This window comes from Elgaria multicarinata, chromosome 9 (assembly GCF_023053635.1).
Source record: "Elgaria multicarinata webbii isolate HBS135686 ecotype San Diego chromosome 9, rElgMul1.1.pri, whole genome shotgun sequence".
In the NCBI taxonomy this organism is placed as follows: Eukaryota; Metazoa; Chordata; class Lepidosauria; order Squamata; family Anguidae; genus Elgaria; species Elgaria multicarinata.
In genome coordinates, this window is record NC_086179.1 from 101,647,859 (window position 1) to 101,666,248 (window position 18,390).

Genomic DNA, 18,390 nt, shown 5'->3' on the forward strand with positions numbered 1-18,390 from the left:
CTTCTTACCTAAAGACTGGAGATCCCCTTAATGCCAAGGGCTGAAACTGCTCAATATGCAATACCCCAAAGAGGAGGTTTGACAACCTGAGTTTGAAGGATATGGCTCCAGCAGTTTTAAAACACAATAATTTTAAAACTTTGAACTTTTAAAAAAATCCTTTAAAAAAAATGGATGAACAGATCTGATTCAAACTTGGCATGGCTAAATCTCTCCTTAAGAGCTATCATGGTGCCAACTTTCAGCCCTTTATCTTTAAAAATGTCATTTTAAAAAAATAATTTTAAAACCTCAAACTTTTTTAAAAATCCTAAAACTCAATGGATGGGCAGATCTGTTTCAAACTTGGCATAGCTAAAGTTTTTGTTAAGAGCAATCAAGGTGCCAAGTTTCATCTCTTTATCTTTAAAAATAACATTTAAAAAAAATCCTCAAATTTTAAAAAAATTCCTAAAAATCAGTGGATGAACAGAACTGTTTCAAATTTGGTATGGCTAAAGCTCTACCTGAAAGCCATCATGGTGCCAACTTTCAGCTCTTTATCTTTAAAAATGACAGTTTAAAAATTAATAATTTTAAAACCTCAATTTTTAAAAAATTCCTAAAAATCAATGGATGAACGGATCTGTTTCAAATTTGGTGTGGCTAAAGCCCTTCCTAAGAGCTACCATCATGCCAAGTTTCATGTCTTTATCTTAAAAAAATAACGGAATTATAAACATTTTTGTTAATTCCCATTAGAGCTGCTCTTTGGAAAAATCCGGATTTCCCCTCCCGGATCTGTCATCAAAAACTCAGACAAATCTGGGCAAATCCAGTCATATGGTCACCCTACTGGTAGCCACCTGCCTCACTTCCTTCGGCAGGGGCTCGTGGAGAAGGACCCCTGAGGATGACCTTAGGGTCTGGGCAGGTACATATGGGAGGAGGCGTTCCTTCAGATAGCCTGGCCCCAAGCCGTTTAGGGCTTTAAGTGTTAATACCAGCACTTTGAATCGGGCCCGGACCTGGACTGGCAGCCAATGAATCTGGAAAAGGACTGGTATGATGTGGTCTTGTCAGCCAGTCCCTGTTAGTAACCGTGCTGCCCTGTTTTGTACCAGTTGAAGTTTCCGGATCGTTTTCAAAGGCAGCCCCACGTATAACGCATTGCAGTAATCCAAACGAGAGGTTATCAGAGCATGGATAACTGTAGGTAGGCTATCTCTGTCCAGATAAGGGCGTAGTTGGTATATCAGCCTAAGCTGATAAAAGGTGCTCTGTGCCTCAAGTGACAGTTCTGGATCCAAGAGCACCCCCAAACTACGGACCCTATCCTTTAGGGAGAGTGCAACCCCGTCCAGGACAGGGCAAACATCACCTCTCCGGACAGATGAACCACCCTCTAACAGTACCTCCGTCTTGTCTGGATTGTCTGGATTGAGTCTCAGTTTGTTATCCAGTCCATTACTGCGCCTAGGCACTGGTTCAGAACAGCCACTCCCTCACCTGGGTTTGATGAAAAGGAAAGGTAGAGCTGGGTATCATCCGCATATTGATGACACCTCAGTCCACATCTCTGGATAACCTCCCCCAGCGGCTTCATGTATATGTTAAACAGCATAGGGGATAAGATAGAGCCCTGTGGAACCCCATAGCTTAGGAGCCACGGCACAGAGCAATAATTCCCCAGCACCACCTTCTGGAATCGGCCATCCAAGTAGGAGCGGAACCACTGTAACACAGTACCTCCAACTCACAACTCATGGTCGATGGTATCAAAAGCTTCTGAGAGGTCCAGGAGAACCAACAGGATCACACTCCCGCTGTCCCTCTCACGGCAAAGATCATCCCACAGGGCGACCAAGGCAGTTTCTATTCCAAAACCAGGCCTGAAGCTCGATTGAAATGGATCTAGAAAATCTGTTTCATTCAAGAGTGCCTGGAGTTGTCCTGCAACCACCCGCTCAAGCACCTTGCCCAGGAAGGGGATATTAGCCACCGGCCTGTAGTTGTTAACATCCTCTGGGTCCAGGTTAGGCTTCTTCAGGAGTGGTCTAATTACTGCCTCTTTTAAAGAGGCTGGCACCAAAGAGGAGTAGGGTAGGACAGGACGGAAAACACAAGACTTGCAATCTATCAAAGCTGTGAATTATGTATACTGGGCAAAATACTATTACTTATTAGGAACATCCAGTTTGGAGGCGCTGACAAAAGGGAGGATTTCGGGGTTTGTGAGAAAAGAGGCAGGAGGAGACCATTGCCAGTGCCTTCTAAAAACCTATAAATAAAAGCATTTCCCCATATAAGCACAAATAGATGATGAAACAGATCTGGTGAAGTTGCTCTTTAGAGTCATATTGATACAACTGGATGTCAAACATTTTTTAGTGTTGTTGGCAGATTTGTCCCTTGCTCCGTTCTATGTGGCAGCAGCTGGCCTGGGGGAACACAGAGCAACCCTTTGCCCACCTTTCCTATAATACAAAATTAGGAGTAAGCACAATATCAGTCTGAGCTTTTTAGATTAAAGCATTTTTAGAATGAGAGTGTGTATTGCTATATTTGCTTCTGAGCACTCTCCCCTGAGTAGAACTCATATGTTCTCCATGGTAGACCCTGGAGTTGAGATCAATGAAACAAAATAGGAGATGGTTTGAGTGCAAATGGAGAAGAAATCCAAGTGGATGCAATAGTGTGCACTTATAGTAAGGTATATTCAAGGGCAATGAGGATGCCCAAAAAACCAACACCCCCATTTTGCTGCTTCCATTGAATCGTCTATCTGCTGCCTAGCAGAGCTTTTCAGAGTCATCCAGGGGCTATTACGTGTTGGCCCTAAGGACACTGTACACCCATCTGATGCCCAATGCTAGGCATATACAGAATAAAACCTCTTGCAGCCACTGGGACTTTGATCCCAATGCTACAGCAGGTAAATCGGGTGAGGTATCCAGAGTACAAGCTTGTCCAGTTTTCTTGGATGAGTTTCAGTTGGTGCAGCTCAAGAACATGGACATTGTGCTTGGACAGGTTCATGCAACCATTTCCGTATTGGATCCTTGTTCCTCTTGGCTAAAAATTGGGAGGGAACAGCAGCTAGGCCGGGGAAGAGATTAACGTCTCTTTGCAAGAGGGAGTGGTTCTGAACCACCTGAAAGAGGTGGTGCTGAGACCACTCCTGGAGAAATCCTCCCTAGACCCTGGAAATCTTAATCATTTCAGGCCAGTGGCAAATGTTCCATTCCTGGGCAATGTCCTTGAGCATATGGTTGCAAGCCAGCTCCAGACACTCTTAGTCGAGACTGAATATCTGGATCCAGTTCAGTCGGGCTTCAGGCCGAGTTTTGGCACCCTATATGATTACCTCAGATAGCCACCTGAGGCAGGTGGCTACTAGGAGGAGGGCTTTCTCCGCTGTGGCACCCCGGTTGTGGAACGAGCTCCCCAGAGAGGTCCGCCTGGCGCCTACACTGTACTGCTTTCGTCGCCAGCTGAAGACCTTTTTATTCACTCAGTATTTTAACACTTAATTTTAACTTAAATTTAAATTTTACTGTTTTAACTCTGTATTTTAATCTTATAATCAACTTTGCTGTGTGGTTTTATCCTGGTTGCGCTTTTTATACTGTATTTCGTAATTGTGTTTTTAACCTGTTGGATGTTTTTTGTGGTTTTAATTTTTGTGAACCGCCCAGAGAGCTTCGGCTATTGGGCGGTATAAAAATGTAATAAATAAATAAATAAATACCTATGTCAGGAGAAAGATAGGGAGAGTGTGACCCTGTTGATTCTTCTTGATATCTTGGTGGCTTTTGACACCATTGACCATGGGCACATCTACATGAGGGGTTTGCCCCGGGGTAGCTTCGCAGTAGCTTTGCCCCGGGGTAGCTTCATCTATTATTATTATTATTATTATTATTATTATTATTATTATTTATATAGCACCATCAATGTACATGGTGCTGTACAGAGTAAAACAGTAAATAGCAAGACTCTGCCGCATAGGCTTACATTCTAATAAAATCATAATGAAACAATAAGGAGGGGAAGAGAATGCAAACAGGCACAGGGTAGGGTAAGCAGGCACAGGGTAGGGTAAAATTAACAGTATAAAGTCTGCACAACATCAAGTTTTAAAAGCTTTAGGAAAAAGAAAAGTTTTTAGTTGAGCTTTAAAAGCTGCAATTGAACTTGTAGTTCTCAAATGTTCTGGAAGAGCGTTCCAGGCGTAAGGGGCAGCAGAAGAAAATGGACGGAGCCGAGCAAGGGAAGTAGAGGCCCTTGGGCAGGCGAGAAACATGGCATCAGAGGAGCGAAGAGCACGAGCGGGGCAATAGTGTGAGATGAGAGAGGAGAGATAGGAAGGAGCTAGACCATGAAAAGCTTTGAAGGTTAACAGGAGATGCAGCTGCCATTTCGAAGCCATCCAGGGGCAAATGCTGGAAACTCCGCTCCAAAAACGTTGGGCGCTTACCCTGACTTTTTTGGCAGCAGAGCCCATGGCACCCACTGCTTGTGAACCACCCAGGGAGCTTCGGGTATTGGGCAGTATAAAAATGCAATAAATAAATAGGTTGCCAAAGGCTGCCCCGTGCCTCTGGAAAGTTTAAAAAAAAAATGGAGGGGGGAGAGGAACAGGCTGCTCCTCCCCCCTTTGGCTTTTTAAAAATTATATGGTCTATATCTGCGGAGCTCCACAGATACAGATAAGAAAAATAAAAAAGGGGGGGAAGGAACGGGCAGCCAGAGGGAGGAAAGGCTGTTCGCCCAGTCCCTCTGCTCGTGTCCTGCTCTGGCTGACTCGTTCCTTCCTCTCCCCATTTTTTATTTTCCATATTTTTATCTGTGGAGCTCTGCAGATATAGATCATATAATAAAAAAGGGGGAGGAACAGCCCCATTTCTCTCCTCCCCCCCATTTTTATTTTTTTACCTTTTCCAGAGGCATAGGGCTGGAAAATTTGCACTTGCCTTCCTTCCTGTGCAGATGCCGTAAGGACAGGCGGCCTGGTATCCTTCTGGGAAAATGGTGCTTGGGAAACATTGTTAGGTCCTGTGGATTCTCCAGTACGGGGCTCCGCAGGGGTCAGTTTTGTCTCCCATGCTATCTAACATGTACCTGAAACCACTGACTATGCTCATTGAGTTTTGGAGTGCGTTGTCATCAGTATGCTGATGACATGCAGCTCTGCTTCTTTTCATCTTCATCAGGTGAGGCTGTGGATGTGCTAGAACCAACCAACAATGTGCTAGAACCTGGCTCCAACAATGCACTGGATGATGGCTAATAAACTCAAAATCCAGACAACACTGTGATGCTGTTATGGGTAGTTCTTCTGACTGAATGGAGAGTGCTTAACCTGTCCTGGAAGGGGTTTCAAAGATGAACATGAAGAACCTAATGCATTCATCACATTTTGCTTGACTTATGCCTGAAAAACCTGTTTCTTGGGGGTGTAGCAATGTAGGCACAGAGAGATAGGTGTTTACTTAGAACATATCTATGTACTATGGAGAAAAGGTTTTGAATGAATTCTAGGAGGAGTTAGCTTATTTGATTTCTGGAAGTGTATTTTTGATGATACTCAAATCAGATACACGCATACTTGTTAGATCAATGTTCTTTTCACCCAAGGACGAGATCCAAACAGCCCTTAAGCACGACTCCACCATTCCAGCGACAGAGGGTTCAAAAGCGCTTTATTGATTAGTAATCAAGGCCTGGTCTCTTCAAAGGGAGCAATCAGACAAAAGACATAGGGAATATGGTACAGTATTAAAGCTTTCAAGGGGCAGGGCCCAGTAGCAGCATTAACCAATCAGAACATAACACTGAGGCATAGCTAATTATGCTAAACAGTCCTGTAAACAATACCTTTGGCCTGACAGTAAGTTACAGAGAGTTAACTTCGACACAGACAGCTGGAGCCAGGACTCTTGTTTATATTAGTAATCAAGGATGCAAGGACGCACACAAGGAGACATTCTCATACAGGGCATTATGACATTTTGCTTGGTGTGCAATGGATACTATACAGTTTCCTGTTAAAAATGGAGGTGGTTCTGCTAACATTTCCCCCCTTTAAAGCAATACAAAACTCAAGCTTGCTAGCTTCTTTTAGATCATCTGTGGCTAAGGCTTCACAATACAAATACATTTGCTGGTGGATTACAGACTTTGCAAGACTTTTCATAAAAGACAAAATACAGGGAAGGCAAAAAGCAAGGATAAACAAAAATCATTACAATGGAACAAAATACAATGCAAGAAATCCCTCTTTTAACTACTCCATATTGGATAACTAGTGAGCCATCTAAATAGATCATCAGTGGGTGGTTCAACTGCTTAATGAGGAAGGCAAATTGATAACAGACAACAAAGAAAAGGCTGAAGTGCTTAATTCCTACTTTGCCTTGGTCTTCTCCTAAAAGCGGGTCTATGACCCCCTCCTGGAAAAAGTGAAGCAGAAGTTGAGGAGGCAGGATTGCAGTTTGAGATTGATAAAGAAATGGTCAAAGAACACCTAATTTCCCTGAATGAGTTTAAATCTCCAGGGCCCGATGAACTGTATCTAAGAGTAATGAAGGAGCTAGCAGAAGAACTCTCAGAACCCTTGTCTATTATCTTTGCAAAATCATGGAAGACGGGTGAGGTGCCGGACGACTGGAGGAGGGCTAACGTTGTCCTTATCTTCAAAAAAAAACAAAAAGGAACCTGGGAACCTGGGAACTACAGACCAGTCAGTCTGACATCCATTCCTGGGAATGATTATAAAGGAGCAGATTATAAAGAAGTCAATCTGTAAACACCTTGAAATCAATGCAGTGATTACTAGAAGCCAACATGGATTTGTCAGGAGGTGTAGGGAACGCTGATCAAATTTGCAGATGACACAAAATTGGGTAGGATAGGTAATACTCTGGAAGACAGAAACAAACTTCAAAGTAATCTTGATAGGCTGGAGTGCTGGGCTGAAAACAACAGAATGAAACTTAATAGGAATAAATGCCAAGTTCTACATTTAGGGAATAGAAACCAAATGCACAGTTACAAGATGGGGGACACTTGGCTCAGCAATACTACAAACGAGAATTGTTGTAGATCACAAGCTGAATATGAGCCAATAGCGCAATATGGCTGCAAGAAAGGCAAATGCTATTTTGGGCTGCATTAAGAGAAGTATAGCTTCTAAATCACGTGAGGTACTGGTTCTTCTCCATTCGGCCCCGGTTAGGCCTCACCTAGAGTATTGTGTCCAGTTCTGGGCTACACAATTCAAGAAGGAGGCAAACAAGCTGGAGCGTGTTCAGAAGAGGGCAACCAGGATGATCAGAGGTCTAGAAACAAAGCCCTATGAAGAGAGACTGAAAGAACTGGGCATGTTTAGCCTGGAGAAGAGAAGATTGAGGGGAGACATGATAGCACTCTTCAAATACTTAAAAGGTTGTCACACAGAGGAGGGCCAAGATCTCTTCTCAGAATGCAAGACACGGAATAACAGGCTCAAGTTAAAAGAAGCCAGATTCCGGCTGGACATCAGGAAAAACTTCCTAACTGTTAGAGCAGTGCGACAGTGGAATCAGTTACCTAGGGAGGTTGTGGGCTCTCCCACACTAGAGGCATTCAAGAGGCAGCTGGACAACTAACTGCCAGGGATTCCTGCATTAAGCAGGGGGTTGGACTTGATGGTCTTGTAGGCCCCTTCCAACTCTGCTATTCTATGATTCTTTGTTAACTTTCATCTGCCACTGCAAATCCCAGATTATGATACCTGTAATGGAAGTTTTGATATTAGAAACCCTCTCAGACCTGCCTCTTCAAATTGAACAAATTGCAAGATTAACTTTTCAGGATCTTATGATGGCTCATGTCTTAAACTCCGTGTGGAAGGGCTGCTGTTCAGACAGCACCTATTCTGGGTTCATTTGCAACACAAGAACTGGCTTTTCCTAGGAACTCTAGATTTGGGCCAAGGTGGGTTCCTGCCACTATTATTGAAGTCACTGGTCCTGTCATACAAGGTACAGAGTACAAGTGGGCTGGTGTGGCATCATCATCTTAATTGATTCAGAAAGTGTTCCTCTGAAACATAGCTTGCTGGGGAATGCTAGGAAAATATATATATATATATATATATATATATATATATATATATATATGGAAGCAATCATTCTTTTTATATTGTATTTTGTATTTGTACTTTTAACCTGTTGGTTGTTTTATTATGGTTTTAATTTTTGTGAACCGCCCAGAGAGCTTCGGCTATTGGGCGGTATAAAAATGTAATAAAATAAATAAATAAATAAATAAAATTCTGTCTTGCCCACAGCAGCTGCCAAAGTGGTCATAAGCACATAAGAAGAGCCATGTTGGATCAGACCAAGAGTCCATCTAGCACTCTGTTCACACAGTGGCCAACCAGCTGTCAACCAGAGCCCTACAAGCAGGACATGGTGCAAGAGCACTCTCCTACCCATGTTCCCCAGCAATTGATGTATATGGGCTTACTGCATCTGATACTGGAGGTAGCACATAACCATCACCTGAGGGTTCTACACCCTTTGGTAAAACACAGAGATAGGACCATGAAAGGATATCCCTTTGCCTGCTTGGTTAAAATATTGACGTGCTTCACATGGCAAAACAACCCATGGTGGGTTGTCAACCTTGTTTTTTTCAAGGTGGCTTGTCATGAAGTGTGAATCCAGTGCAGTTTCTGAATCACGCACAAGCCAGCATGAGAACCCATGGATTGTTGTGGGTTTTTGTCCCTTGTTGTACCAATCCAACATGGTAGCTTGTCAGACATGGCTTCAGAGCCACTTGGCAAAAGTGGCAAAACAACAACAGTTGCTCCTCGCAATCTCACTGACAGTATCACCTCTCTGTTATAGAATCATAGAATAGTAGAGTTGAAAGGGGCCTACAAGGCCATCAATTCCAACCCCCTGCTCAATGCAGGAATCCACCCTAAAGCATACCTGACAGATGGTTGACAAATGGTTATGTCTTCACATGACACTGTACTTTAGCAAATTTGCACAAATCTTTCCAAAAAATCTTTTAAAAAGTTATATTTACACAAATCTCCCTGAAGGAGAAAAAAAATATCTATAAAATAAACTTTACTCCGCTAATGAGTGCAAATGAGCTCATTAGTGGAGTTTATTTTATAGAATGCTATGGTTATAGGTGCTATGGTTGTGCCACAAAGGCCGACAGGATACCAGGGGAGGACTAAGGAGAAACAAGCCACTGCAAGCTGCAGAGCGCCTGATCATCTTGTCGGTGTGTGTGTGTCATGTTGATTAGTGAGCGGACAATACAATGCACTGTAGCTTATTTTCAGGGTGGCTTATCATGAAGGAAGAATTTGCCCATTATGTTAAATGCGGTGTGTGGGTGGGTGTTATGCCAGGGAGTACCTGTGGTTCAGTAATCGTGGTTTTTTGGATCTCTTTTGCTCCTGTACTTTGCATTCTCCAGCTCATGGGAGGCCTTTTTTCTAGACTTGCTATGTAATAGTAAAGGGCAGCTGTGTTGTAAGGCCTGCTTGATCTTTACATGTTTTCTTGCAAACCCAATACAACAGTGGGTTGGAAAAATATTTATATAGATTACATATCTTAACTATCTAACGATAATCATGTCTGAGGGGAATTGCTTAATTGTATTGTGGGTAGGGGGAGAACTGAATTCCTAGATCCATAAAACAGACACATTTGTGTGTAACAACCCTGCAAAAGCCACTTTCTAAGCAGGTTTAGGAGGTGGCCGTTTGGACTGGGAGACAGCAAGAGAAAATTATGCTTCGCCCATCTACGCCTTTTTGAATTGACCCGCAGCCACTTTCCCTCTTGTTGACTTCCAAATGCCTGCTCTCCCTTCACACACACACACACACACACACACACACACCCCAACACCCCACCCCACCCCACCCACATGGAACTGAGCCAGGACTGGGGAGAAGCTGGGGAGTAAATTCCTGTTATTACTGTGTTTAGTTAAGCTGTAAGGTAGCTCTGCACAACCTACCAAACCAAACGCTAGCTATATGTGTCAGCCTACCAAAGATTTGTAAACCTCTTTTAGTTATCCGAAGCTTCAAAAGGGGTGGTGGTGGTGCTATCAGGCACCTGGCAGGCCACAGTCCATAGCGGATGGGCTGTATTTGGCTTAGTGAGCCACAATTCTATAGGCTTGAATTTATGATCTGTGGTTTTGTATACAACCCCATAGCCAAAGCTTTCAGGACGGTTTACATAGAACATGTGTGTTTGATATTTTTCACAACTGTAGACCTAATCAGGTAGATTATAGATGCCAAGTATCAAGTTATTAGCTTAACAGGTGTGATTTTTAAAAGCAATAGAATTTTGAGGCTTATAACGGTGAAACCTCTGTGTGTGTGTGTGTGTGTGTGTGTGTGTGTGTGTGTGTGTGTGTGAACTTAACTAGTGATGGCCACCAATTTGGATGGCTTTAAAAGGTGGATGGATAAATTCTTGGAGGAGAAGGCTGTCCATAGCTACTAGTCCTGATGACTATGTGCTGCCTCCAGGATCAGTGGCAGTACGTCTATGTACACCAGTTGTTGTACATGGGCGAGAGGGTGTTATTGCACTCATTTTAATTTCATTTCATTTCTTGCATTTTTATACCGCCCAATAGCCGAAGCTCTCTGGGCGGTTTACAAAAATTAAAACTATAACAATATTTAACAATATACTAATCAACAATATCACAATAATATTCAAAAATATACTTAATACAAGTTTACAGCAAAACAGACCAGATAAGAAGAAAATAATTTTAAAGAGAAAAAGCTTGGTTAGAAAAGTGTTTCTCCCCCTGAAGCAGCACCTCCCAACCTTCGGCTCCAGCCTTGCTTTTAAAGTCTCCAGGCGGGGAGGGGAGCAGATGGAATAGCTCACCCTTGATGGAACAGCATTTCTCCCCCTCCTACTTGGTCGACAGCTGGCTGGCCACTGTGTGAACAGAATGCTGGACTAGATGGACCCTTGGTCTGATCCAGCAGGGCTCTTCTTATGTTTTTAAAAGGGCACTCCTGAGCTTCTTTAATACACCAGTACTCTGTGAAACTCTGTTATGCTCTAGCATGCATATGGGCAACCCATGGCCATTTGTAACCCTTGGCCAATTTCATGTGCCTCCCCCTCCCTGTCCGCATGCTTCTCAGCTGTTTCCAATGCCAGTCAGCTGGGCACTGAGATTCCGCTGCATGCTTTCCCCCTGAACTAATTACCACACTCCTCTGCTGATCCCAACATCTGTCAGGTGAGGAGCAGTTGGATCTCCTTGCAGCAGGAGGGAAGGTTTAAACTCCTTGTCCCTGTACTCTGGAAATGGGAAGGAAGCATGTCTATGTGTGTGTGTAGGGAGGCAAATGTATGGGTCTCTGGGGGAAGGCAGTGTATGAGAGAGAGTACAGAGGAGGAGCCCAGGCCCCACCACTGCTGGCTCCACCATTGTCAACCACTCGCATGCCACCCACTTCGGCACGTGATCCGCAGAGGGATCCGTAGATTGGCCAGTCTTGCTCTAAAAGGGCCAGAGGCAAACCCAGAGTGAGTCTATGAAGAGAATGGACCTTTCCACTCCTAACCTCCATGTCTTGAGCATGAAGGTCTGATGGGAGACACTAAGCAGGTTCAGCAGATCCCAGGATAATGTAGGGTTTTCAATCCAGGGGAAGACTTATTTATTTAATTTCTATCCTGCCATCCCCCAGAAAATTGGCACTTGAGGCAGCTAACGATAAAATCCAGCTTAAAAACAAAATCTTAACCAAAATATAACATAAATCAATCAAAAACACAAGAACACAACAAAAATAAATACAACCAACCAGTTAAACCCCCTCCACCCCCAGTAACAGAATAGCTCCTATGTAAAAGGCCTGCCTCAATAACAATGTCTTTGCCTGCTGGCAGAAGAACAACCTAACTCCCCTTGGCAGTAAGTTCCAGAGTCTGGGAGCGGCCATGAAGAAGGTTCTCTCTAGCATTCTTACTAAACATGCCTCTGGTGATGGTATCAAGAGGAGGGCCTCCCCCAAAGATCTTAAAACCTGGCCAGGCTGTTATAGGAGAAGGTAGTTTCTCGGGTAGCCTGATCCCAAGCTATATAGTGCTTTCTAGGTTATAACCAGCATGTTTAATTTTGACCAGAAATCGACTGGTAGCCAGTGAAGTCATATTCTCCCTGTCTGACTGCAACACCCTGGACCATCTGACCTAAAGTTTCTGAGCAGTTTTCAAAAGTAGCCTTAAGTGGAGTGTGTTACAGTATCCCAAATGGGATGCAACTAAGGCATGACCTTAGCCAGATCAGACATATCTAGGAATTGGTGCAGTTGGCATGGTAGCCTTAGCTGTGCAAATGCACTCCTGGCTACTGGAAAACCTGGGCATCCAGGATCAGGGCTGAATCCAGGAATACACCCAAACTGAAAGTCTAGATTCTTCAGAAGGGAGTGTTCTTATTCACTGATCTGCCTTTCAACTAATGAGGAGCACCTCTGCTGTGTCTGGATTGAGCTTCAATTTGTTCGTCTATTAATTTAGGAACAGAACAGCTTCATTGGATTTAGATGGAAAGGAGAGATAGAGTTGGGTGTCATGTGCATACTGGTGGCCCTGAATCTCAAAGCTCCAGACAATCTCTCCCAGTGGTTTCATGTATATGTTAAAGTGCACAGGGAATAAGATGGTGCACCATGTTCATCTCTGGCTGATTGCTGGATATCCACTGTGTGAACAGAATGCTGGACTACATGGACCCTTGGTCTGATCCAGCATGGCACTTCTTATTTTCTTATGGAAACCTGAGGGATACCATAGACCAATGGCCCCAGTGCCACCTTCTGAAATCACCCCTCCAACAAAGACCAGAGCCACTGTAGAATAGTAACTCCTGGTCCCATTCTAATTTCTCCAAGGTCACATATAGTTTTAATTGTTTTTATTCCTTTTTTTAATTCCCATAACTAGATCTAAAGCGAGTTTGAAATAGATCTAGATAATCCATCTCATCCAGAAACCTCTGGAGCTAAGAAGCCGCCAACCCACTCCAGCACTTTGCCCAAGAATGGAATATTGGAGACTGGGCAGAAATCACCAACACAGGAGGTTTAGGTCCTTTTTTTAACAGTGCTCTTAGCACCTCCTCTTTCAGACAAGTTGGAATCACACTTTGCTACAAATAGGCATTCACAACTACCAATACCCACTTGGCCAGTCCCCCTCTAACTGGTGTTATAAGCCAGGAAAGGCACAAAAAAGCACAAAAGTGGTAGGCCTTACCTCTCCAAGGATCCTATCCACATTCTTGGGTGGCTGTACAAATAGAAACATATCTATTAGAGCTGGACAAGCATATGCCAAAGTTACTTCCACTAGACCTATATCAACTGTGGCATCCAAATCAGCATACATACAATTGATTTGCATGATGTTTTTGGCTGTTGAGTGGTCAACATTTTCTTCTAGTGGGCCAGAGGGTAATAGTCCTTTTTGATCACCAAAAAAAGCTTCACTGGATGTCACTGTGCAGATGTAATGGCGATGGAGAAATACAGTTTCTTTGCTGCCCTCACTACAAAGGTGTAGGATTTTATATGAACTCTAACTGGTGGTTGGTCAGATTGTTATGAATTTTTTTGTCAATAGCCAACTTATTCATTTTATTGTTCCCAGTTCCCTGGGGAGCTCATTTATCTCCACTCAGAAAGGGGAGATGCTCAACTGCCTAGGCATATCCCTATTACAGAAGTTAACAAAGGCTTTAACAGAATTATCTCCCAAGGTCACAGGAAATCTCCAAGAGCCATCAGGAAACCACCATCTCGATCCATCATTCTCTTGGAGCAGACCATCTTAATTGCCCCCCTGTCCCTGCAGAGGCCCCGAATCCCAGCAAGTCTAAACCCCACCAGGTAGTGATCTGTTCATGACAACAGAACTATAGAAAGTTCCTCCATCCCCAGATTTCCAGGATCCTCACCACTTCCACCACCGCCACTACACAGAAAACCATATCCAAATTGTGCTCCACTGAATAACAGGGTGAGATACCACAGAGCCATTGCTGCCATGGAGGCCATGAAATCCTGAACCACTCCTAACTAGGGATGCCGCAGGCATCCAACTGGGTCTGAGAATCCAGTGGACTCTCCTGCGCCATTTACCCCTTTAATGTTGCCTAAATGGGACCTTTAGGGCCAACATTTCCGCAACTTTGAAAATACGGAATTTATGGAGTGCCCATTGTTGCACACAATGCTGTGCTATGGCTGTTCTGCGGCTTCGTTGGGTGCTTACCAGGTCATGATGAAGCTCATGCAGCGGCATGAGCAGGGGCAGGTGGCTGCGACTCAGCAGCCAGCCGACTGAGATGGAAGCGGATAACAAGGCTGCCTCAGGAAGGGAGACAGTACATCAACAGAACCTCTGTTCTGTCCTGAACACCCAGCTTCAGATCTGCACGCTCAGAACTGGTGGACTGTGGGATAGGACACCTGGACAGGATATAGAGTCACAATAGACCACTGCATTCCACCTCTTCGCTCCCAAGGTGTTTCCTGCTGCAACACAGACATCACTGGTGGGCAAAGTAGGATATTTACTTGCCAAGTCTAATCCAACTAGGCCTTTTTGATACTGGCCAGGTTGGCACATCCAGTATCAAGTCCTGGAGGATAGGTATCTCTCTCCCCCTCACCCATTCATCAACTTGGCATTCAGCAGCAGTACTGAACCCATTGAGGCTATCACTGAAGCTGCTCAGGATCTCTGAAATGGGAGACAGCATGGAAGCAAACAACATCCTATTCCACTCCCCACCCCCATAATGACCAAATTCCCCCCCTGTCCCCGCCTCTGCCCACTAATGTTACAATGGTCTCTCTCTGTATCTGTTTACCACTCTGTTCCTTTTTGAAACACATCTCTCCCACCAGTAAGCAACACCCACATCTCTAAGAAAAATAAGCAAAATAGGCAAGCAGATGTATAGGCAATCATATTTTAGTTCCGTCCTGGTTCTGATTCAGCTATAATTGAAGTTGTTCCGATTTGGTATTGGTTCTGCCATATATACAGCATTAAGATAACTGAACATTACTAAGATGCCCAAGCTCTTCCCACCGCACCCCAGGAAGAGTAGCTAAAAATCTAAATTTATTTACCTGCCAAGATTTTAAATGTTCAAGATCTCCCAAAGCTCCCTCGTACCCAAATATGGACTTAGGAGCAAGTCTTCATGTTCTTCATCTTTTTCTTTTTCTTTTTTAAAAGAATGTGTCTTGAAGAAAGCTGACATGAAAGAGGTATCTGGAGTGTTCATATGTACACATCAAAATAATAATAAAAAAGTTGAATGCTAAAATCCTTAATGCAATGTTTTCTGCATTTTTTATACTCGGGAGTGGTTTTCTGAAATAAAATTGGATGCACACATTTCTGTTACACTAATATGATAATCATTATCATCATCATCATCATCATCATCATCTGTCTGTTTCAGGCCAGAGTTTAGACTATCCCATGTTGGCTCAAGCTCCAGGAAATGGGAAGCTAAGACTGATGCCTTAACTGATGTATCCTGTGATCAGTGATGATGTTGTGAAATGTCACAAATTGGGCTGGCTTGCAACTTACCCTCCATGCACCCACATGGTCCTATTTTACTTTAAGAAACATCTGAGCCTCACAGTTTTGCTAGAGGGATCCTCATGTCAGTAGCAGGCAGGATGAGTGAAACAGTGTGAGGAGGGGCCCTCTCTTTGAGCTTTAAGGCTAGATGCTTCATAAGGCAAAACAGGACTAGGACAACGTGGAGGGTAAATTAGAAGCAAGCACAATTTCTGACATTGCACAACATCATCTCTAATAATAGGGGCCTGTCTGTTAAGGCACCAGACTTAGCTTCCCATCTCCTGGCTTCATGGAGCTAGAGTTAGGGGTGTTGCGGGAGTCCAAGGCGGGGCTGCAGTGGAGTGGACCCCCCACATTTGGTCTCCCAAACTCCATGTGCCTCCACACTTGCCCAATTTAGGGTGCATTTAGGAAAAATGGCAGCTTGTTCCTTTACGTAAATCTTGCATAAATAGCTACTGTACAGCTGGCATTTGCGCAAAAGACTCCTTTCCATGAAAGAATGAGCTGCCACTTTTATGCCAAGAGGAGGCTTGCTGAGGGATCAAGCGGCTGCTTACTGGGTGCCCACGAATTACATGCAGCTGCTCAGCAGGGACCCAGTGAGGCAGACTGGGGCGAATCTGTCCATTTCCCCAGTCTAACATGAGAGAAGCCTCAACTGTGGCCCTTAGACCAGCAGGTTTGTTTTGATTGAATTTCCCTGGTTTTTGAAACGGAAATTTATAATTACATTGTTGGTAATCCTCTCCCCTCCCCCAATGTATTTGAATTTACTTCCTTGCAAGTTTATCTATATGATAAATGGGATTATATATACCTAATTATGATTTAATTCCAAGAATCAGGGCAGGATCTACACTACAGCTTTAAAATGGTTTATAACCGTTTTAAATGGTTATCCTCATTTCTTCCCTTGCATCAAGACTCCTTCCTCTGGAGAAAGGAACCCTTTTAATGTAACCCCATGTATTTTGTTTATGGATAAATGTTTCACGTTTGATGGCTACCTGCAGTGAACATGTCAACTATGTCTGTGAGTTCTATATTACAAACTGCTTATTATGTTTGTTTTAAGCTGCAAAAAGTTCAAACATTTATAGTTGCTATCAAATTAATTTTGAAGTGGGTTAAGGAAATGCCTTGATATCCAATTTCAAGTTCTTACAGTTCAACTTTGCATGATCATCTCCTTTACATTTCAAGCTCATAAATGATAAGCAGCACTTTGACATTTAAAAGCGATTTTCTTGTTGTGCACTTGTATGGTCAAAAGAGTAACGATAATCCTATTAAAGATCTTAGGTCACGGAGGAGGGAGTAGATCCAGTGTGGGGGTGGGGGTGGGGGTGGAACTGTTATTTTGATTGGCTGGATGCAAAGCAGAAGGGGAGGGTCTTTGGGGGGGAGGGTTTATGACTTGATATAGTTAGATCAGGGATTTCTGTGAGAAATGCCCAGACATTGCGGTTCCTGATGATCTCACTTTGGCAGCTGTGCATTGCTGAGTGAGAGAGACAGTGACCCTAGTAGCTGATTATTGAATGAGATACAGCAAACGGCTGAAAAGAGGTTGGGGGGGTGGGAGAGAAGAAGCAACGTGCATGAGAGCAGCAGCAGTTAGAATAAAGAAGGAAACCAAGGAGTGGAGAGAGTGAGAGAAAGAAACGCTCATGCTGAATGTCTTCCAGGCGTACTGAAAAACCCAAAACCCTTTGGACATGGATACAATGACCATTTGCTGCCTATAGATCGGGGGTTGTGAACTGGCTGAATGCGGAGGGGGCCTCAGCTCTCTGGAATAACATGTTCAGCTATGCATAACTGATTTAGCAAGGCAGACTGAGAAATGCTGCTGCATGAAACGCTGGCAAGTAAATGCAAGCTACTGGTGCATATAGGACAGCCTGCTCTGTTATAAAGGTGGAGAAAAAAGAATGGAGGCAATGCAGGGAATGTTATAATAGAGGTCTGCATTGAGTCGTTGGATTTAATACTGCTAGGAGAGGGTGAAGCCCAGAGAAGTCTGCCTGCCTCATGTAAGTGGTGGAGTTGTCATGAGGTACTATGCTGAGTTCTGAGAGATGGTAGACATTAAATCTGACAACTGTGCAAGGAGAGACCATGGAGAAGTCAAGTAGTGAGGATTCCTCAATTCACCGGAGTCCATCTTTGGATAGCAAGGACTCAGACTTTGCTAAATCTTCTACCTCAGGCAGGCAGTTCGGCCGAGGCTTCACTGCTGGAGCTTTTTATGGTACCGCTGGATCACACACAGAGAACCCTAACACAGCTGCACCTGGGACTGGTTTAAAAAGAGACAAGTACAATGCACCCAAAGGCAGCAAATATGTGGTCTTTTACCTGGATCTATCGTTTGTTTTCCTTTTAGAATTTAAGAAGTGCAGCATGGCGAGAGGCTGCTTGTGTTGTTTGAAATACATGATGTTCCTTTTCAATTTAATATTTTGGGTGAGTACTGCATTTTCTATTCATTAAAAAAACAGTTTCCCTACCTCAGCATGAGCACACAGCATACCTTTTAAGCTTGAGAGTTAACATCCCTGCTCCCCCAGGCTTTTTTTACACATATTTACTAAATCTATGTCATATGCTAGGGACAGAGAAATTCCCAAGTCTTGCATACTGTACTTTGACTTGACTATAACTGTGCATTGGGCAGGCTGCATTAAAGAAAACAGAACCTTTTTTGTAGCCAAGATTA

General features: G+C 43.6%; 1 protein-coding gene across 1 annotated transcript in view; it reads left to right on the forward strand.

Moving 5' to 3' along the window:
- Positions 1–17,789: 17,789 nt before the first annotated feature.
- The window catches only part of TSPAN9 (tetraspanin 9), a 118,149-nt gene continuing 117,548 nt past the window's right edge, over positions 17,790–18,390 (forward strand). The window contains exon 1 of the mRNA XM_063134410.1: positions 17,790–18,137. Within this exon, the coding sequence (XP_062990480.1) occupies positions 17,790–18,137 (348 nt within the window). The remainder of the gene's footprint in view (positions 18,138–18,390) is intronic.